This window comes from Syngnathoides biaculeatus, chromosome 14, assembly GCF_019802595.1.
Source record: "Syngnathoides biaculeatus isolate LvHL_M chromosome 14, ASM1980259v1, whole genome shotgun sequence".
In the NCBI taxonomy this organism is placed as follows: domain Eukaryota; kingdom Metazoa; phylum Chordata; class Actinopteri; order Syngnathiformes; family Syngnathidae; genus Syngnathoides; species Syngnathoides biaculeatus.
Genome location: NC_084653.1, coordinates 13,450,396 through 13,473,809, shown reverse-complemented (window position 1 = coordinate 13,473,809; position 23,414 = coordinate 13,450,396). Strand labels below are relative to the sequence as shown.

At 41.8% G+C, this 23,414-nt stretch overlaps 1 protein-coding gene across 5 annotated transcripts in view; it reads left to right on the top strand.

Moving 5' to 3' along the window:
• LOC133511800 (plakophilin-4-like) overlaps positions 1-23,414 on the top strand; it is a 97,883-nt gene that overhangs the window by 68,381 nt on the left and 6,088 nt on the right. For 4 of the 5 annotated variants that reach the window (XM_061840746.1, XM_061840745.1, XM_061840748.1 and 1 more), the window contains 13 exons: positions 3,988-4,158; positions 6,063-6,270; positions 7,136-7,268; positions 7,792-8,005; positions 14,246-14,429; positions 15,606-15,723; positions 16,409-16,600; positions 16,953-17,126; positions 17,272-17,422; positions 20,047-20,239; positions 21,258-21,342; positions 21,610-21,727; positions 21,802-21,939. In XM_061840746.1, the coding sequence (XP_061696730.1) occupies positions 3,988-4,158; positions 6,063-6,270; positions 7,136-7,268; positions 7,792-8,005; positions 14,246-14,429; positions 15,606-15,723; positions 16,409-16,600; positions 16,953-17,126; positions 17,272-17,422; positions 20,047-20,239; positions 21,258-21,342; positions 21,610-21,727; positions 21,802-21,939 (2,079 nt within the window). The remainder of the gene's footprint in view (positions 1-3,987; positions 4,159-6,062; positions 6,271-7,135; positions 7,269-7,791; positions 8,006-14,245; positions 14,430-15,605; positions 15,724-16,408; positions 16,601-16,952; positions 17,127-17,271; positions 17,423-20,046; positions 20,240-21,257; positions 21,343-21,609; positions 21,728-21,801; positions 21,940-23,414) is intronic. The other variant, XM_061840747.1, reaches the window with a different exon arrangement.

Sequence of the window (23,414 nt, the reverse complement as noted above, 5' to 3'; positions counted from 1 at the left end):
AACTGTATTACCACTACTTAATAGTTACACCATGATGTCCCTTTGGAAAAGACATAGGTTTTTTGATAAAAAACAGCAAAACTATTGTTATCGTAAAGTGTTATTCTGTAAAACAACTCTGATGTGACGTGAACTGACTGTGTGCTTGACTTTGTACTGCATGGGGTTATCTTCAGATCCTCTAGTGGATGACGACGTCCAAGGTGAACTTCTCTTTCATCCGTGTCGTGTGTTGTGTGTTTGTGTGTGTTGCCTGCTGCCGTTGCCTGGCTGCATGGCTGTTCTCTGCGGCCCAGTGTGTTTGTACCTCAATCCCCAGCTCCATTTTTGCTGTTTGACCACAGCATGCAAGACTTTGACTTGTCAGCATCTTTGTGAGCTTCGTGACCTCACAGGGGAATACCATGCAGTATATGTCGGACTGAACACAACATACCATATCAAGTTGTTTCCGCTGATATTTTGTTTCAGGGTCAAATGGATTTAATTTCATGAAATTAAGGTCAAACTTTTCCAGGACAAAAGCTTTACTAATATTTGAAAAGTTTTCATTTTTACACTGATGTTGTGAATCACTCGCCTGGCTTTGGTGCAGGCAGTGTGGGTTCAGTTGTCAATCAGTGACGGTGTCACCCTTGTTAAGATAAGTGGCTTGGAAAATGGACAGATTGATATTTCACAATAATAAAGTAATTATTTCCCGAGAAAACTGTTTTAGTTCATTGATCATAAAATTGTTTTTACTAGAAATAATTTTCATATCATGAGCAGCACCAGAAAACAGCCGCAATTTCTGGAACGAACAGACTAACAGACAAGTCCAGTGTAAGTGACAAATGGAAAAAAAATTGTTGGACGCATTGTTCAATCCCGACGGTTCATTGTATCCGATTTCCGTTTTATTGAGGTTGTCTTATCAATGTTCTACTGTACTTCCTTTACACCATTTACTACTTTCCTGTTGGCCAGGGATTTTGTGCCAACTTGAAGAAACAAACAAAACACATTACCTGAAAAAACTTGAGGTCACTCGTATCTCAAGGCACCACTGTATTTGTTCTTTGATGTCAGAGGTATGTTTGAAGTTCATGGCTTGAATGTGTTATACTATACACCCTCCCTCTTTTTGTTAAACGGCATGGACTTATGCATTTTTATTTGAGGGTCTATTTTGTCAAGCAGCGTGAAGTGGAATGTTGCCGCCCTTTATCGAACGCTGAGTGTAATCTGTAAAAAGCCACTCGAGGATTCTCATGAGTTGAATTAAATGACTCGAGTGCAACAGGAATGCAAAGCATTCATCCTTGACAATGTCTATATGCTAAGATTTTGCCTGCAAGGCTCCTATCCATTACGGTATAGAAGGCTGCAATGATGTCTGCCTTCAAAATATCTAAAGAGTGCGGCTGTGATGTTGAGATGGCAGATGCACATTTGTCTGGGAGACCACATCTTTTACCTTCAGTCTGCCAAATGTCATGTTCGTGTGGCAACGCTTCACACGGGAGACGTCTCTGCTGGTGCAAACTCATTAAGCAGCTTGTTTTTCCTTCGTCTTTCTTATTTTTTATAGCGAACCACCGTGAAATACGTTCCAGACACATCCGCAATCAGTGGAAATGTGCAATATAGACACAACGCTTCAACTTGTAATTGAGATTTGTTTATCACGGTCTCTCCTCAAGATAGATGGTGATTTGAAGTATTGGCCTTTTTGAGAGATGAAAATGACTTAAAACTGGCTCTGGATGTTCCCCCAGCTGAAGTGATCGTGCCATTAGTGGAGATATTAATTGGGGGTGGTTTGTATGTAATTTAGTCCTACTGTCATGTAAAAGTTGTTTGTGTGCCGTGTGAAGTACAGAATGGCTCAGTGACTAGTATACAGCAGGCCAATTTGAAGAAAAAGGCATCAGCTGCCATTGTCTTATAATTTCAAGATTGATTTGGTTGTTTAGTTTCACACTTGATGAGGCTCATTTCCTGAGAGACTTTACCACAGCACTGCCTCGGTTTAGGCATTTGTGTCGTTCTATAATAATCTTTATAACTAAAAACATCATAACTCACGTTATCTTTTCCCATTGGAATAACTGTAAATGCCATAATCCATTCCACCCTCCTAGCAAAAAAAAAATGTCTGTAATGTGAATGTGTTATTTATATTTTTATTTATAAAAACACACTATAATATCAATTAAAATATGGTAATAAAAATATTAGTTGCACTATATATGATAATTTAATGGGCATTGTGGTGTTCATTCTGGTGTGTACCCCCACCAGGGGGTTAGAATAATGCATACGTATATACTACACAGAAATTTGATGGTGAAACATAAGACTGTCGCATCTAAGCAGCAGTGTAATTTTATTTATTATTTTTTCAGAGAATAAAGAAAATATACCTGTGCGTATGGCGCCACGGTGGCTCAGCTAGTAAAACCTTGCCCTCACACTTCTGAGGACCCGGGTTTCATCCCAGCCCCGCCTGTGTGGAATTTGCATGTTTTCCCCGTGCCTGCTTGGGTTTTCTCCAGGCACTCCGGTTTCCTACCACGTCCCAAAAACATGCAACATTCATTGGACACTCAAATTTGCCCTAGGTGTGATGAGTGCGACTGTTGTCTGTCTCCATGTGCCCTGCGGTTGGCTGACAACCTGTTCAGGGTGTACCCTGCCTCCTGCCCGTTGATAGCTGGGATAGGCTCCAGCACTCCCCACGACCCTCGTGAGGATAAGCAGCAAAGAAAATGGATGGATGGATGAGTATTGCTATATTGTTTGTATAGATATGTTGGTACTGGTTGGGTTCTAATGTAAATTGTTTAAAAGTTTATAATTACTGTAACATTGATGCTAGTTATGTTAGCCTCTCAGTAGCATTTGAATTGTGTGTTAGCATTAAGCCAGCAGACTTTTGCGAGGCAAGGTTCAATTTGTGTTAAATACTCAATATGTAAACTTCATCTGTGAGTGGAAATAATGTCTCCCTTTCAATTTTCAGAATACAATGGTGCCATGAGACATGAGTTAATTTCGTTTTGTTACCACGCTCGTTCAATTCAAAGCACTCATATCGCAAACCATTCCTTGTCATTTAGATGATGGATTTAGTCAGTATTGTATATTATTACATACATTATGATAATGCATTTAAGATAGGAAAATAGGACTCTTGATAGTGCACTTCATAAAAACACAGAAATTCCATAATTAATTATAATGAAAAATAATTTAACATTTTTTTTGTCGTGCTGCCTACATCTCGTGTGCTTCCTTTGGCCACTTGAGGGGGAAACAGACTGACAGATTATTATTTAATGAGGTATCTCAATTCCTCTCATCAGCTCTCTGTGGCTTTGTAAGATAAATACAATTAACTTAAGAGTTGAATTCATTCTGTATCTAAGGCTAATATTTGTCATTCTTTGTGGACTGCAGATACATTTATATTGTGCATCTACGTGTGTTGCTTCTCCATTTCTGTTTAATCCTTTGCTTAAAGGGTTGAATGCACCACAACATAAGCAGCAGAAAATTGGACTTGCAAGTTGTCACTGGTGTCTCAATGCACCACTGTATCATGACATTTATCTGCCGCATTGTTCTTGTAATGAAATTTTTTTTCATTATAGTGTGACCCTAATACTCTTCCGTAGTGTGCATACTTGGGGGGGGGGTGAACAGAGATAAGAAATTCTTGGTTTTGTTTGTTGTGCATTGTAAAATGGATATGCTGCAATATGAGCTTGCACTGTTGGATTTGGACCCATTTCGCGCACGGAGACTCATGAAATACTCAGTGAGCAGTTAGTCGGCAACTGTGCTCTATACTGGACCTGTAGTCTTCAAAAATTGTGTCACTGATGTCGCAATATCACATTATTTATTTTCATTATTCGCCATATGAAAGCCAAGCAAACCTCACCACTATTAAATCTTCTCACTTCAATCTGTACCCATTCACTTGTATTTTTTTTTCAGGCATGCGGAACCCATATGCCAGTCAGCACAACCAGTTGAGCCAGGATTTGAGGTCCACCATATCGCCAGAGCGTTGTATTGCGCCCATCTTTGAGGACCGCATGTTCCAGGCCCCGCTGTACATCAGCCCAGGCCACACGCAACAGGGCACCATCTGTAGGAGCGCCTCAGGTTTGATACACCAATATTAGATGCTACATTTTTGCAGGCGTACTTTTACATTGTTGGCACTGGTGTCGGGAGACTCAAGGTGCATTGTTATTAAGGAACAAAATATCACTGTCTGCCTCCACCACCACAAATGTGCCTTTCTGTACCCTGCTATTTTTTTTGTGTTCGCCCCCTCCTGCACTGGTCACAAAAGGCCTAACTGCAACATACCAGGCAGGTATTATTATGTCCTGCTGTCATAATGGCATCCATTACCTGATTTTTATACTTGCTGTCCTAGAAAGTAGTGTGGTTACCAGGTGGTTGTTTACATATGCAAGTAATCCCTCGAGATTGAAAAAAAAGAATTCCTAGGTTCACCATGCTTGTAACTCAAACCATTGTCAAATCATCTTCCATTCATATATTTTCTGAGCCACTTATCCTCACAAAGAGCACTGAAGTGCTGCAGACTACCCTCGCTATCGTCGGGCAGGAGGCAGGGTACACGCAGAACCGGTTGCCAGCCAATCGCAGGGCAGATGGAAGACAAATAACAGTCGCACTCAGAATCAAACCTAAAGGCAATTTAGAGACCCAGATCAATGCATGTTTTTGGGGATGTGAGAGGAAACCGGGGTGCCCCGGACAAAACCCACGCAGGCACGGGGAGAATGTGGAAACTCCACTCAGGCAGGGTCGGGATTTGAATCCCGGTCCTCAGAAATGTGACGCCAACGCTCTAGCCAGTGGTTCCACCATCCCGGCGAGTGAACAGAATAATTTTTTAAATTTCAAGACAGTGTTACTTAATATACTGTATTAATGTTACCTTGAATTTGTCAAATAGTAATGGGTAGTCCTCCCATAAATATGATCTAATTTTCCCAACCAAGGCGTGATATCCTCACTGATTGCTGGCACAACGCACAGATGGGAGGGGGTTGTGTCACTTTGCCTGCACTGACAACTCTTAAAACAAATAAATAAAACTGCCCATGCCATTGATGGAGCATTTTAGTTTTAAAACTGCAATATACATTGGAATCACAAGTGGCAAGTCTTCAATTTGTCGCATTTTCAATGAAGTCTGTGATTTTGTGCCAGCAGATGCTAAGATTGTACCTGACCTATACCTGAAAAATCTTCTTAAATGCAGTAACCAAGTAGTTGCATTCCATTAATTCCCAGTACTGTGATTGGCTGGCAACTAGTTCAGGGTGAACCCCGCCTCCTGCCTGAAGATAGCTGGGATAGGCTCCAGTACTCCCGCGACTCCTTGTGAGAATAAGCGGCTCAGAAAATGGATGGATAATTCCCACTAATGGTAGTCGTGAACCACTGTAAGGAAAAAAGGAGGTCATTGTATCACTTCCAGGGAAAGGGAATGAAAGGAGTTAAGATGTTAGAAAGAACTTTGTCTGGAGGCATAAGCGTCTATTCAGCATGTCGTAAGACACTCCCTCCTTCACAAGTGGGTATCTGGTTATTTCGGGCAGGTCTCGGCTTAACGTTGCCACTCTGCAGTGTTTGGCAAGATTAGCTTGTAAGCATACGGTGGCACAGGGCAGCAAAGAGGAGCGGAGGAGGGGATTTGCAGATCACAGAGCAGGTTGATTTTTTTGTTTTCCCTAAAAGCAGCCAGAGCCCTCCTGGCTAAATGTAATCTTGTAAAAACAAAACAACGCGCAAACAGGGCTTTTGAAGAAGAGGACTTGCATTTTTGCAAAACCATGGGAGCTGTGGTTTATCCACACCAATAATTGGTTCCAGATTTGAGAATCTGCCGTGTCCGCCAGAGCGGCTCCATCTTCTTAATTCCTAACCTGAACCTTCGCATCTAGCCAATCGCACCTGGATTTGTCTGTTTGCATGCACGTCCTGTTTGGATTTAATTTCTGAGGGCTTTACTTTTTTGGCCTCAGGAATTGGGAGTCTCCAGCGGACATCCAGCCAGCGAAGTGCCATGACCTACCAAAGAAACAACTTGGCTCTTAACACGCCCTCTACTTATGCGGATCTGTATCGCTCAGCGCATTACCGGACGTGCGAATCCAACTACAGTCGCCAGGCCGCTATCATGGATGATCCCACCCGCTCGCCTTCGATAGACAGCATCCAAAAGGACCCCAGGTTAGGCTCTGCTCCTGCTTTTCAATGCTACTGATTTGTGAGTGTGATGTCATATTCTAGTGGAATACCCCCTTTCCTGGGGGCGGGACATGCGCAGTTCACCGAGCAGTTTTACACAACGATACAAAACAGGGCAGGGGTCAGCTTGCAGTGGTTCTTTCGTCGCTCTACTGCAGCTCCCTTTGGCTTTGGAAGATAAATACCATGATGCCTTAATTTATGAGTTGAATTCATTCTGTATCTCAAACACTCATTTCTCAAATCATTTTTCTACTTTGAAATGGGAGAAAATGCTTTTAATCCATTTAAAAAAGAAATCCTACAAAAATGTTGGTAATGTTTTTTAATAATATACCACGTTAGTTTTTACTATATGTTACACATACCATATTAATGTAATTAATTTTAAATTAAAGAATTAAACTGTCAATCATGGTTTTGTCATTTTGCATTTATGCAGTGGGCAATGTGTCTGGAGAGATTGCCTTGGCCACTAGGGGGCCATAAAATACAAAGACAGTGTACTACACGTATGAGCTAAAATGCAGTCATCATTTTTCATAGGAAACAGACTCATTAAGTATAATTGAACACTCATTTGATTTCTGATGTTTGTGTTCACTTACAGAATTATTTTGAGTATGTTGGTTTATTTTTTCGCTTGTACGAATACACACACACACTAACAAAAATAAGCTATAGTTCACAATACATTTAGTTTCTGGAACTTTTTTCTTAATTCTTTTGGAACAAAAGAGCCTATTTTCGTATGGATGAATGCTGAAAGCAGAATTTTATTTTATTTTACTAAATGGCCAGGATTCTCTGATTTCTTTGTCTGTTACACCTCAAAATGTGTTTTCAGGGAGTTTGCATGGCGTGACCCGGAGCTGACAGAGGTGATTCACATGCTGCAGCACCACTTCCCCTCTGTGCAGGCCAACGCAGCCGCCTACCTTCAGCACCTCTGCTTCGGCAATAACCGAATTAAGGCCGAGGTAAGCATTTGGCCCTAGCTGACGAAACAAACTATGACATACACTTTACAAATACAGTACAAGTCATGCTCACAAATACCACATTTTAAGGCATGCTGTCGCAACTGCATTCATCACGAGGCACATCATAGTTATGGTTGCTCTCAAGAGACTGGTGATAATGACAGAGCCATATACTGGAACTGTATAATTGCTCAGGGTGTAACATATCCCTTGAGAATCGTGAGGTTCCAGATGAAGTTGTAGATTATTATGTTGTCGTACAAGATTGATTAAGTTGCGTGGGCCTGTCCTACTGATTCTGAAGACCTTGAGTGGATTACATTGATACAGCAACACATAGAGGCTAAAATCTAGTTGGGGAGAAAAAAAATCTGAACATCCACATACCTTCGGAGCAGTAAAGCCTAGACAAATGCTTAATAATACTTTTATCAAATTAGTGTATTACAATTTGTGGGACCAAATATAATTTGATCCCCCACTGATTGTTTTATGTTTTATGGGTGATGACTCCCTCCAGGTGTGTCGGCTCGGGGGTGTCAAACACCTGGTCGATCTGCTAGACCACAAAGTCCTGGAGGTCCAGAGGAACTCCTGTGGAGCTCTGAGGAACCTTGTATATGGAAAAGTAATGGACGAAAACAAGATCGCTCTTCGGAACGCAGGAGGCATTCCAGCACTGCTTCGACTGCTGAGGAAGAGTGTTGACGCAGAGGTGCGGGAGCTCGTCACAGGTGGGTCAGCAAGTATCCATTTTTCAGTGGCTGGCTTCAATTGGCATGTTTATTTTTTTCTTTCTGATTTGGTATTGTTTGAGTGAACAGCGAAATTGCCACTAAGCTGGCAATTTTTCTCACCCTAACCCCTACTAAAGTCTGGTTTGATTGCGCAAATCCTTACATAATCCCGATTGCATTTGATTTGCATGAAACGTATGCAATTTTTATCAGTTTTATAAGAGTTGCCTGGTGGCGCAATAAAAAGTTTCTGACATTCATCTGTTCAAATACACACACAAAGGATAATTAATTACAGCACAATTAATATACACTTGTCACACTTGTGTTCTGTCATTCTGTCTCATGTAAATGTAAGTATTTTAGTTACCATGATGACCTGGGGTGGAGCTAATACGTCGTAACTATGGCTGTAGTTATCTAATATATTTAGAACAAAAATCAAATCAAATAAGTGAATCATAAATCATTTTGCATTGTTGAACACAATAATGTGTGTATGACTTTGAGTGTGTATGACTTCAAAAGGCCAGGTCTAGCATGGTGAATGACATGGGGATCATAATGGGAGTCAAGTTAGCTAGCTGTTTACTGGCCAATCCTCGCTGCATGTTGACCCTTTCACGAATTCTGGCTATCAACAGCTTGTGTATTTATGTGCTTTTTACATGAGTGTTTTGGTAATTGCTTTGGTGAGGCGATGGAAACCTAATGCCAATCAGAGAATTAATAAGGAATCAGGTTGATAAACTGTATCAAAATGTAATCAAAAGGTTAAACAATTGTGCAATTTAAGGTTTTGTGTTATCGCAGAACAAATTATTTAAAATATGATTGTTTTAACTTGAAGAGCAGATTGTGTTCAATATGATTTTCCACTCCATATTTTAACAGGATTTATGTTTTTACTATAAGGACATTTCTTCTAGTTTCATCCTCTAATGCAAAGAAACTGACAACCTTAGATTATGCGCATCTCACTTTAGTTTGTCGTCTGAGCCTAGCAAACATGCAGTAAGTCCGCACTGTTTGGGATGAGGGTGGAGCAGAAATGAGCAAGCCAGGCCATTTGGCTCCCAGGTGGTTGATTCAGCTGTTTTTGCTCAGCTTCAGGCCATGTTCCTGTTTCAAGTTACAAGTCTAATGATTACAGTCTTTTCAAGAAAGAAAAAGGACATACGAACACAGAAATGTAGTTTTTGAAAAACTTCACTCCTCGTTCTATCATAACCAAAATGTATGTGGCACCTCTAACATACAGTTGAAACCAGAAGATTCAAGATGCAAAGCTGTCCCTTGATGTCATGAATAACGTTCACCAGAATGTCATTTTTTATGTGTGTGCAACTTTGGAATTTTTTTGCAATTTGTTGAATTCTGAATTTTACAAAAACATTTGAGCTAAATATTTGAGTAGATACTTTTAGACAGTCTGCTGCATTCAAACCTTTAGAAATTGTTTGGGGCGTATAACTTACAGCTAACAATACATTCAATGCTTGAGTGGAATCTAAGCAGATTTATACCAAATGTGTTGCAGATAAAAACAATGTGATTGTCTTTAGTGTCGACATCTGCACTCGCTTTAAACCATGCAGAAACTCCAACCTGCAAAAAGCTCGCTCACTCACAGGATTATCTGTCTCAAGGTGAAAATTGTGGCGTCTGCCTTTTTTGTTGTTGTAAAACGGAGGCCAAATTCCAAATCAATTGTGAGCCAGTAGTTGGTAAACAGAAGCAAGTCAACAAATTACCACCTAGTAGACGTTCCGCTTCATGCTGATTTTAATTTAGAACACAAGCAAAAATGTAAGAAAGACTTGGGCAGTTTGAAGTTGTTTTGGTTCATGGCTCAGTGCTGAAACCTGTTGCCTTTTAACACCCCCTTCCTTTGCCCTCTCAAGTTTTGCTCTGGGCACACGATTGGTCGTGGTGTCATAACATTCACCTAAGGTAAACACAGGAACAGAGTATTTCTAATCCAGGTCAAACCACCTGTGAACATGTCACTGAGCAGAGAACAAGCCTGAAAACCAAACATTTTCTATCAAGGATGATTTATGGGTATTGTTAATGTCTGTCAGTCTTTTCAGTCATTTGTGCTTTTTGAATGCCGTCCGCGATCATGTTCAATACCCCAAATTGACATCAAGGGAGGTGTGAAGGGTCATAGCAGCAGGCGATTGGTTTCTGTTATCAAATTGTCCTGCCTTGAGAATTCTTGAGTTCCCTCAACATGAATGTGGATACCCTTTAGAAGGAAGTAGTTTTTTAAATTTGACAGTCTACAGATTTAAGCCCCACAACTAAGTATGTAAAGCAAACCACGTTATTTGATGTGGTGAATTTCGTAAACAAGGTAGCTCTCTGGTCTACAGAGTTATGGGGCTTCTGGTCTTGCTTTATAGATGATCGTGACCTTAGACATCGGATGGACTGGTGCTCGTAGTCTTGCTTTTTGGATGCAAGACCGAGACGTTTACCAGTGACCTTGGACATATCCTGGATTCTTTTGTATAAGGTCCCTGAGGAACATTTCTGAATACCAATGGGAAGACTTTGTATCAAACAGTTCACTTTAGGGTAGGCCCACCAAACCTAAACTGCAGACTTGGTGTTGACGAGCTACACATTCAAGGATTGAGTCTTTCATATATAAGTGCTTCTGGTTTTGCTTTGAAACTGTCAGACTTGGAAATTAATCAATAACCTGAAACATACACTGGAATGCTTTTGATATTAAGTCTCTGAGGAATATCCTCGGGTATCAATGGGAGGACTTTTTCATCAAACAGTTGGCTTCTTGAATGTCTAGAAAGCCCACCAACACTGAATCTTGTCTTAAAGGCCCTGGCTCTCAGAGTCTTACTTATTGGCTACGAGATCTAGACATGAATCAATAATTGTAAAAATACATTGAAGTCCAGCAGTCACTGATGGTGTAGTGGTACATATGCCTGCCTTTGGTGCAGGTAGCGTGGGATCGATTCCCACTCAGTGATGATGTCGATATCTCCCCTGCGACAGACTGGCGACCAGCCTTTCGCCTGGGATAGTCTCCAGCTTTCCCGTGACCCTTGTGCGGATAAGCGGCTTGGATAATAAATTGATGGACACTGAAGTCCATTGGTACCATATCCCTGAGAAAATCGTTGGGTAGCAACACCAGGACTTTGTCTCCAACGATCTGCTTCTGGATGAGATTACTTGTGAATACTAATATACTTATCATATGTGGCACACCTTACCAAGAAGGATCTAACCCCTAGGAGACTCCCTCCCAGCACACTTTATTTAGACCGGTTTGGCTCATAGGTTATTTCTGGAGACGTGGTCCTGAATGAAACAGGCTGTCTGTGAATCACATTGGTGGCTTGGTACCTGGTCTTTGAATGCACCCCAACGTAACCCATTTTATGAAAATGTATCCAACTTCCTGAGCAAAGACCTTGAGCTTACGTTTCTTCAGCCACGCACATACAGCATCCAAACTCCCAGGGGACGCACATCCTCTATATGAACTTCTGAGAACAAAGTAAGAGTTAAACTGTGTTTGATGTTTTAGTTAAAATGAAATGATGGAATCCTCCGCATGTACTTAAGGCTTTTAATGGATTTAAAGCACTTTGGATTTGAAGAGGCATTTCTTGGCAGGCACATACAGTAGTTTCCGGCTGTGTTTGTGAATGTGTGTGTTTGTGTTTGTGTAAATGGGCTTTGGCACCCTGTTATAGAATATTATAATTTTTATTGCTTAAATTAAAGAGGAGAGGGTTTACTATGAACTGAGAGAATATAAACACTGAGGTTAACTTTATAAGTGAACCCAAGTTTCTCACGGGGATATGTTCTAGGTGAAAATCCACATTATATTTATAAAAATACCATAGAAAAACATGTTTATAGTTTTACCCCTTTCACACTATAAACCCATTCAAACATGGTTAACGTACTCTTGAGTGCCTGTTCTCAAACTTTAGATATCAAGAAATGGGAGACTGTCGGAGGGCATCAATTTGAGGGTAGGCACTACTCGCTTTCATCCTCTCGAAATATGAGGCCAAAGTGTGCTGACTTCAAGATGGTTATTTCTCATTTCTAGTTGAGGTTTACTGTAAAACTGACAGAAAGCCATCAGCTCAATACCAACATGTATTGCAAAACACGTGAGACAGGCTGGCGGAAATTCTACTGTAAAAGTGATGGTCATTTTAAGCCTTTAAAAACTGCTACTTTAGCACACAGAGCGACACATACATAGCATACAAAAATACTCCACTGTGGCAATAATGACAATTAGTGTAGCTCAGTTGGGAACCTTCGCTATCTTTTCTTCCTGCTGTTAACTATGCTGCATGTTTTCCTGTTTGGCATGTTGTGGCACAACGTGATACTGCACTAAAGGCACACAACTCTAAATCTGGACTTGACTTTACACGGGGGGGAACTGAAAAACCATGGGATAAAAATATAGGGTTGTATCACGGGCGTGAAGAGTGAACTTCATCTTAGCGGTTAATCACTGAAATAGAGGATTTCAGTCTGACTTTCCCATGATGTTAATGGAGTTGTGCTTTGTTATATTGCTGTCACATTGTTATGCAAGCTTTCTGCGCTGTTTATTTGCAAAACATTCCTTCTCCGATGTTACTGGTGCTCCACAGAAGTCAGACTGTGCTACAGCGTAAGCCTGGCAGCGTGAGGCATCTAATTAGAGGAACATGCTACATACAGGCTAATCCCCGACAGATGCAGCATCAAAGACAGCCAAGAAATGTGCATGACTACCACTGGCTACGACAAAACTCTTATTTGAATTGAGTGGAAGGAGGGCACCATTTTTGAAAGATTTCTATTATTTATGTTTCATTTCTTATGCTGGAGCCATGCCCTTTGTTCCCTTTCTTTTTTTCCAATATTCTCCCTGGAGGTATTATTCTGCTCTGATGTGAAAGATGGATGTGAATGTCTAATATATGAGACAGAAGTGGGGGACCTTTTTCCGACCAGGGGCCATTTCTGTTTTTATAACACCCTCTAGGGGTCATACTAAATTAAATGAAAATACGATAAATGGCCATAAAGTTTCCCACGACTCAAAGGTTCCCCACACTCACTCTATAGTTTAATTCATGTTAGTTTTCAAAAGATCCATCTCAGTTCTCGACCAGGAAGCTGAAATGCTACTATAATCCAGACCTAAATAAGGTTCGAGGGTCCGCTGTTTCAGGGATATTAGTGGTACTAGCCATCTTCCCGAAGCTCCTATGAGATGAGAATCACATATTACCGGTAATGGTAGCCTCAGTTTTACTCACTCTGGTGAGGTGAACATTTTTAAAACTGTAGTTACATATTGGGGCTGTAGAAGGGCGGCTTCACAGTTCTGTGGACCGGGGTTCAAATCCCAGCGCCGCCTGTGTGGAGTTTGCATGTTCTCCCCGTGCCTGCGATTGGCAGGCAACGAGTTCAGGGTGTACCCCACCGACTGCCTGTTGATAGTTGGAATTGAATCTAGCACTCCGCAACCCTGTGAGGATAAGCGGCTCAGAAAATGGATAGATGGATAATTATGAATTCATAGTACCGTGCGTTCATATGTTTGTGTCTGGAATTGAAGTACAAACTCAGGGAGTTTGGAAGGGGCATGTCGGGATTCTCCGAAGACAATGCAGATTTCTGTCTTAGCCTTATCAAATTGTGCAAATCTGCGAGTAATTGATGCCCCACCAAGTTATTTAGAATTGCATGTAGGTATAAATAATTGCATACAGATGGCAGGAAAGCACTACTTTAATATTCGGCCGGGCTTTGGCCTGGATGCAAACATTTCAGCCAATAAAATTGGAAAAATCTGCAAATAGTAAATTATGAATATGTGGGAAAATAGTGTCACTTGAAAGTAGCTCTGGATCTTTGCCCAGTCAAACTGATTGTTATCGTGAGTGGAAAAAGTTAGTGTGGGGGTGGTTATAAAGTAAATAGTCAGTTTTGCATGAAATATCCCATTTAAAACTTCTCAATTACACTGTCTGCATGTGGTTTTGCATTTTTGTTTGCGTTTGGTCAGCCTCACCACGCAGCTATTTAAAGCCCAGATCATCAGCCCATCTCTGTTGGGTTCGCCCATAGGTGCACATGACAGTTGACATATCCTGAAGCTTTGTGTGTATCTGTCTCAGCTCCCGCACCCTTTTCTCCAGCCCTTACGTGACTTTACATGTGCTGTCTCTGCAGGGGTGCTGTGGAACCTGTCATCGTGCGACGCCGTCAAGATGACAATCATCCGCGACGCCTTGACCACCCTGACCAACACCGTGATCATCCCCCACTCAGGATGGAGCAGCTCCACCTTTGAAGAGGACCACAAGCTTAAATTTCACTCATCACTGGTGATGAGGAACACCACTGGTTGCTTGAGGTAACCACTCGTGCACACTAGCACCACTATGTGGTCAACGTATCTTATGCCTCGTTTAGTGGATCACGGAACATGAAACCTTCATTGCCTGTAGAGACAGACAGGAACTAATTAAATTTCTTTCTTATTTCTCAAGGTATACTGTGGTGTACAATAGTGGGTATTCATTTTCTAGCTGACCACTGATTGTTAACTACTTTTCAAGATGTATTGTGGAATATACACTCAAACATTCAAACATCGGTCGGTCGGTTTCTTTCGGCTTGTCCCTTTCGGGGTCGCCACAGCGTGTCATCTCAGATGAACGCACATGTATGTTTGGCACAATTTTTACGCCGGATGCCCTTCCTGACGCAACCCTTCTCAGGGAGTGGAGGCCCCAGTGGGATACGAACCCACAACCCCTGGTTTACCAAACCAGTGCTCTTACCACTGAGTTACGGGGCCTCTATCTCTCCATCCATCCATTTTCCGTACAGCTTATCCTCAGCAGGGTCGCGGGTGTGCTAGAGCCGATCTCAGCTGACTCTGGACAAGAGGCCTTGCCCACCTTGAATCAGTTGCTACCCAATCGTTTGATACATCTAAACAAACAACTAAAATTTACACCTATGGACAATTTAAAATCTCCAATGACCCTACCATGCATGTTTTTGGAATGTGGGAGAAAACCGGAGTACCTGGAGAAACCCCACGCAGGCACTGGGAGGACATGAAAACTCCATACAGGCAATCTGGATGTGAACCCGCAACCTCAAAAAAGTGGATATTCTCAACAGTCTGCTGCTGTGCCACCCAACATTCAAACAACACCATAAATTGACAAACTTGAAATACAGGATGTACAATGCATAGTGGATAGGCAATAATAACAAACATGTACACATACAACCCATAGCTTGTGGTTGTACCTTTGATCGTGTCAAAGCCATCACAATCATCATCATGCTGAAAGATGACATGATGCCGTCTCAACCTTCTCTTCAGCTATTGTCGTCTGTGTCGGCACGTAAGGCAAGACGGAAAGATTTCGGTCAGTCTGTCCGCACACATTTCATCCATAATAAATGTGCAGGAATGATTACTCAAGTGGAGAGCACACACTGATCTGTCATTTGATGTTTGCACATACTCAAGATGTATGTGTGTGTGTGTGTGTGTGCACTGTTTAAACAGGAACTTGAGCTCAGCTGGCGAGGAGGCTCGAAAACGGCTGCGCACCTGTGAGGGTTTGGTTGACTCACTGCTCTACGTCATCAAAGCCTGTGTCAACACTTCGGACTTTGACAGCAAGGTACACACACACAGGACAAGGCAGTCAAACACAGACTATTGTTAAGGAAAACATGTTGACGCATGTCAGGAGGCCCCCTGGAGGAGGGGGCATAGACTCATGTACTGGGTTTGAATCTTTTCTTTTTGTACTTGAGTATATAAAACTTTCCATTATGTGTTAGCATTAAGCTAGCAGGGTTTTGTTGTTTTAAATACAAAATTTGTTATTCACTTTGTTTTACTTTTACTTTGACAATAAACTTCAAGTGGTATTAGCAATAAACAAATTGAAACTTTTTTTTTTTTTCCAAAAGATCTGCTAAACTGCTGCTTATTTTTAAGCCAGTTGGGTTGGAGGTTACTTCCAAGATAGAAGCTCAATTTTGCTTGCAAGTCAAAGCAAAAATTGGCTAAATGATGGCTCATATGGTTAAAATCTTCAGGTCATTTGTATCTCAAGGCACCACTAGAGACAGTAAAAAAAATGGTCGCTGGAAATAAAGTGAATCAGCAAGGGACCACTCTACGTGCTCTGGCTTCAGGCAAGCCTCTTTCTGTTAGCAGGTTAACAGTTTAAATAAATGTGTTTTGCAATACAGCATACAGTCATCTCCATTACAGTCCCTTTTGGGAAAAACCTGAGCAGATGTGTCCGGAATCAATTTGCTCATCTGCTCTATGTCTCTCGGTGGCCACCACAACAGATAGTGGAGAACTGCATTTGCACATTACGGAACCTGTCCTACCGTCTGGAGCTGGAGCTGCCTCCATCGGGCCTGATAGGGGTGCAGGAGGTAGACGCTGCCCTGGGAAGCGAGTCACCCAGCAAAGACGTCAGCTCCAGCTGCTGGGCGAGGAAGAAGAAAAAGAATAAGAGGAACTCGCAGGAAGATATTGTGAGTGTGACAGGACCATCTTGAATGTACAGTGTTCACAATAATTTGGGGTATATTAATTCACCTTTTGGGTGAAATTTTATGAACAACCTTAAAAGCATTGTTACCATTTTAGGTGAATTTAATTTGGCCTTGTAAACGTTTTTCTCCAATGTTTCAGTAGATTTTGCACAGCTTGTTCTCTAACATATGGACCTGGACAGGTGTTCAACATGGTCACAGTGCATATTCAGTTCATCCTGAAATTTCACCCAAGAAGCCAAATGTTCCCTTTTATCCAGGTTTTCCTGCATACTGTAGTGTACGCCATTTTCTTTGGCCTTCTGACTAAATGTGGCATTTGTATCTTCAGTGGGACGGCGTGGGACCCATCCCGGGTTTCTCCAAGCCACCCACGGGTGCTGAGATGCTGTGGCACCCCACTGTGGTGAAGCCTTACTTGACACTGCTTGCCGAGAGCTCCAATCCATCTACTCTGGAAGGCGCTGCTGGGTCACTTCAGAATCTGTCGGCAGGCAACTGGAAGGTACATGTTTTGCGTCTACAGACAGTGGACATCTTATTAGATATACCTACGCTATCCAAAGTGGGGCACACTACAAGTAATTTCAATACTTTGGGAGTGCGTGGTGGACAGTGAATACCCCCATTTTTTTTTTACTTTTGAGCAGTTTGCAGCATACATCCGTGCAGCAGTGCGGAAGGAGAAAGGACTGCCCATTCTCGTAGAACTCCTGCGCATGGATAACGATCGGGTGGTGTGTTCGGTGGCCACTGCCCTGAGAAATATGGCATTGGATGTCCGTAACAAAGAACTCATTGGTAAGAGGCTCATTCGATCAGTCAAACGTGAACATTGGATTGAATAACGCATCTGGAAAAAAAAATTTTGTCCTTTTTTGTGTCCTAAATGTCTCTCGGCTATGCGAAAGCCTGAAAAGGTAGCACAGGGTGTAAGATGTGAATATATATTACAGCAAAATAGTGTTGTGATGTTTTGCAGCATCACATTTTTTTACAATGCAGTTTTTTATTTGTTTTTAAGAATCTAGGAAAATAAGATGTACATCACTAACAACAGTAAAATGTAACATTTTCAACACATACATGACATACAACATACCTGAAAAAGTATTGCTCTCAGACCTGGGGTGCTGTAATGAAATAAACAGTTAAAAAATGAACTGTTCTGTCAAAAAATACTGCTCAGGCTAAAATATGTACATTGGGCATTATCCATCCATCCATTTTCTGAACCGCTTATCCTCACAAGGGTCGTGGTGTGGGAAGCTTGGTACACCCTGAACTGGTTGCCAGCCAATCGCAGGGCACATGGAGACAAACAGCCATCCATACTCAGAATAACAGCTAAGGGCAATTTAGAGTCTCCAATTGATGCATGTTGGGATGTGGGAAGAAACGGAAGTACCCAGAGAAAACCCACGCAAGCACGAGGAGAACTTGCAAACTGGGAGTGCTGGAGCCTATCCCAGCTGTCAACGGGCAGGTGGTGGGGTACACCCTGAACTGGTTGCCAGCCAATCACAAGGCACATCAAGACAAACAGCCGCACTCACAATCACATCTTGGGGCAATTTAGAGTGTGCAATCAATATTGCATGTTTTTGGGATGTGGGAGGAAACCGGAGTGCCTGGAGAAAACCCACCCAGGCATGGGGAGAACATGCAAACTCCACAGGCAGGGCCAGGATTGAACCCGGGACCATATAATGGTGTTGAAGATGTTGCTGCCGACCCAAACTGCCAGGAACTCCCTACAGTCGGTGGCACAGGGAGGTGTTGAGTCCTAGACGGTCGAGTTTGAGGATGACCTGCTCGGGATTGATGGTGTTGAATGCTGAGCTGAAGTCAATGATTGAACAGCATTCTGACATGTGAGTCTTTGGTCTACAAGTTGATGAGGGCTGAGTGGAGGGCAATGGAAATTGCATCATCGGTCGAGCGATTGGTTCGATTTTCAAACTTGTTGGGGTCCAACGTGAGGGGGAGAGAGGATTTGATGTGCTCCGTAACTAGCCGCTCAAAGCACTTCGTAATGATGGGAGTGACTGCGATCGGGCAGTAGTCATTGCAGCCGGTTGGAGAGGGCTTCTTTGGGACCGGGATGATGGTGGTGGCTTTGAGGCAGGTTGGGACAACATTTTGACTCATTGAGTTGTTGAAAATAGTTGTAAGGATATCTGTGAGCTCATCGGCACAGTCTCTCTGGATGCAGCCAGAAATGTCATCCGCTCCGGAAGCTTTCCCTGTGTTGGTCCTTTTGAATGATCTCTGCACGCTGTCCCTAGATAGCAGCAGCACCTCGTCGCTGGGTGGCGGAGGGATCTTTTGTGCTGGGGTGTTGTTGTCTGCTTCAGAGTGAGTAAAGGAGAGAACCTTCACCTTAACATTTTGCTGAATCCTTGTAATAGGGAAAAAGTAGCACCATCTGGTGAACAAATGGAACAATTAATAATTGAAAGCCAGTATTCAATTGAAGTCTTACCTCAAGTTCATTAATTTTGGAGATTAAAAAAAATGTCTTTTTAAAAATGATTTTGTCACAAACCAACGGTGCGGGGGCGGACCCAAATGCAGGACTTTGAGGCAGAGGCATAATTTTCAATGTGTTTTATTCTGGAAACTGGGTCATACACGGTGTAGCAGTCCGACAAGGCAAAGGGACAGAAACACTAGGCTAGGCGGGATCCAAAAGAAATGCAGCAAGGTCCGATGACTATGGGGCAAACTAACAACTCAACAGGACATGATCAAACAAATGGGTACAGAATCGCTGTGAATAGGGTTACTCTAAATTACGCGTAGAAGCGGAGAGTCCCATTGAAAGTGAATGCAATTCACTAAAGCAAGGCAACAAACTGGCAAAAAAAAAAAAAAATTACAGTCCCAATGTGAAACAGCTGTGAGCGGTGACAAGTGTCATCGTCCACAGCAGTGGCCTGGCCACACCCCTCTTGGCAGTGGCCAAGCCTTGCTCATGACAGATTTGAAAAGAATTGTTGTCACGTAATTGTGATTCAATTCAAATGTATTGTTCATAACTTAATAAAATTGTACCTAAATAAATGTTTGAAAATATACAGTTCTTAAAAGATTTAAAAAGTTTAACACAACAGAACTGTACTCACCAAGTGTATCTTAATGTTTTTTTTTAAACCCTCTCACGCTAGTTGCAGTTTGAACAAATAATGAATTGCTCATATATGACTAGAGAGACCTCACATGGGACATTTTGAGAATCACAGTTACAGTATAAGGGTTAAACTGAACAACACATCCGTGATTGAATTTAGATGAATTCCTGATGCGGTATATGAAATGACCTAAGTGAATTTTCTTGCATTTTCATTTGTAAACCACGCATCGTCCTGAGCATAAGGCCCTGTCACCACCTATTAGCTCTACGTCTCCCTCCTCCCTCTCAGGGAAATACGCCATGAGGGACCTGGTCAACCGTCTGCCTGGGGGAAACACCACCTTACTGTCGGATGAGACAGTGGCAGCCATCTGTTGCACTCTGCACGAGGTCACCAGCAGGAACATGGAGAACGCCAAAGCCCTGGCGGACACTGGTGGGATCGAAAAGCTGGTCAACATCACCAAGGGCAGAGGAGACAGGTACACACTGCACCGTTGGTCACAACCTCAGATTGTAGTTAAAACGACATCTGCACATGCTGAAGTGAACTGCCACAACACACAAACAGTAAGTGGTATACATCTTAGCACGTGTATATAGGTGCCATTTGAGTTTAAATTAGTATTTTTTTTACACAGAGTTTTGTTTTTCCATCAAATTTCCAACATATTCACCTGTGCGGCTATTGTGGTGTAATATCCCATCTGAGTTGGAAGTTGGAATTTAAGACATGGAATTTTTTTTTTTAAATCTGTTAAAAAGTGTATGTTTCAACAAATAATCATTGAATTGTTAAATATTAATTGTAAAAAATTAACGTCTTTAATTTGAATTTAAACTCATATGGCACAGATATATCTTGTAGTACATTTTCCTATCTCTTTATGAATTAAATTTAAGACAATTAATTGTTGACACAGAAACATTTTAGGGTTAAAAAAAAAGCAATTTAGAAATGTAAATTAAAACTCAGATGACTCCACATTTCTTCTGCGTATGAATTTGAAGATGTTTTATTTTTTTTTTATACTGGATTGTGTAATGGTGAAAGAAAAAATATTCATCGATCGATCCATTTTCTGAGATGTTTATCCTCATGAGGGTCGCCAGATTGCTGGAGCCAATCCCAGCTATTTTTCAGCAGGATGCAGGGTACATCCTGAACTGCCCATCTGTCAATTTTCTTAGATGCTTATCCTCACAATGGTTGTGGGAGTGCTGGAGCATATCCCAGGTGTCAACAAGCAGGTGGTGGGGTACACTCTGAACTTGTTGCCAGCCAATTCCAGGACCCACGGAGACAGTGAAAATTTCCAAGAGCGTGTACTTTCTGTGACTCTTCCAGTCTCGCTGTATCGACCTGCTGATGACAGGGTGTGACAAAATACGCTTCCCTGTAAAAATTGTTCTTCATTTTAGGTTCCTCCTGAAAATTTGCTCAAATTTCAATCACTTCTGGGGATTTGAGTATCAGTGATTCTTATGTACGTGTCGCAGGTTTTCGCTAAAAGTGGTCAAGGCGTCCGCTCAGGTACTGAACACGCTGTGGCAGTACAGAGATCTACGCGCCATATACAAGAAAGTAAGAACCTGTTTAATATTCATTGTTTCACTTCTGTGTCTTTGGTGGAGTCGGTGGGGGTTTAATTTCCACTCAGCAATGAAAGTGAAATTTTAATGAAACCTCATATACATAGATACACTCAAAAAAATTTTAAAAAGAAAATCTTAGAAGAGATTTGTGATTTTTCTTAGACTTTATTTTTCACAAATCAACAAGATCATTTTCATTCATGCTGAGCAAACATGTCCCTAATGTAAAATCTCCCCCCTTTGTGTTTTCTCACAGGATGGATGGACCCAAAACCATTTCCTCACTCCGGTATCCACGCTTGAGAGGGACAGATTCAAGTCGCAGCCCACTCTCCCCACCAACAGTATTCAGATGTCCCCCCTCAACCACCCCGGTAGAATGTGTTACTTTTGGCATTGACCTCGGCAGTGGACTTTTTCCCCTCATGCGTGTCTTTCCCTTTTGTAGCCGCCAGTGCTATGTCGTCTCCTGCTATTCGAGATCACACGCTGAGAGATTATCAGAGAACCCAGTCAACTATGCAGTTTTATAACTACCAAGTGGACAGCAGTATTCAGAAAAACCAGTATACAGGTACTGTACAGGGTAACTACGCTATATTTGTATATTTATTTATATCACCAGTTCATTGCAATTTATTAACCATTTTTTTTTCCACTACATTGAACTCTAGACATTCGCAAAGATACATGTAGAGTCCTGCCACAAATAATCCTCAAGTAATTGATTCCTACCTAAAGGTCTATGAACTGTAGATGTCACAAAATTACTACTTTTGTTTCAATCATACCCCTCAACACACGTCAACGCATAGTAGTTCCGAGGCCCAACAAACCAGCAAGACGATCAGAACGAAGCACTACTTGTGTGTAAGTAAATGAAACTCTTTCACTCAAATCAACAGAGTTCCATGGCACCAATGAACCACAGGATGGCAGTGGAGCAATCCTGTACTTTTCGCTCAGTGAAGCTCCTCAACTCACTTCAACATAGTTTCTTCTCACCAAGATACCGCAAGATTGAGCCAAAGCACTACCTTTGTTTTAATGAAACTCAAACAAATTTCAACATAGTTGCTTGGCAACCACCTGCCACAAGTAGACCACAATAGATGACTTCTGTCTAAATTAAACTCTTCAAATCACTTGAACACAGTTCTTTGGAATCACAAAGCCCAGAAGATGGCTGCAAGCCACTACTTTGGTCTAAATGTAGCTCCTCATCTCATTTCAACATAATTCCTCAGTACTAAGAATCTAGTCAATGGCAGCAGGGCATTATTTTTGTGTAAATGTAGCTCCTCACATAATTTCAACATAGTTCCTTGGCACCAGAAATCCACAAGATGCGAGCAAAGGACTACATTTGACGTTGTCATCTCACTTCAATATATTTCAGATTTCAGAATACAAAATAAATATGAGACACAAGTTCAGAATTCTAGCTTTTACTTCATGGTATTCATATCTTAATGTGTTAAATAACAAGGGCACCTTTTGGTTGAAGCCACCCCAGTATACAACAACATACAACAAAAACAAAGCACGAGCAGTTCAGTCTCTGTGATTTGACGGGCGCTTACGCGCCATCACACTTGCAAATTGCACCTTCGAGCACAAAAAAAATCACACAAGTAAAATTTGTTACGAGTACAAATAGATAGATATTGAAAGACATCGCTTATTTTGTGTAGTTTTGACCAATTTTTCCTCTAGGCTGAGCCCTCTAAGTCAGGCGTGGGCAGACTTTTTTACCCCAAGATCTACTTTTCAAGCAGCCAGCCTCGCGATCGACCGGCGACGGGGGGGACGGTGCACGCGTGCATCGCCGTAAATAGGAGGCCAGCTTGTTTGAACGTGCCTTCATGTGCGTGTGCTCGACGTATTGGTCACACCTGAATCAAGCGACGAGGTGGATGATAATCTAACGCCTTTTTTAATGTTTTTTGGCATGCCATTACACAATCGACCAAAACTGCCTCGATCGCTATCGACGCTCTAAGTGAACCACAGCCTGACGTCTTTTTTTTTTTTAACACTGAAAGAGCATCTGCTCAGCCT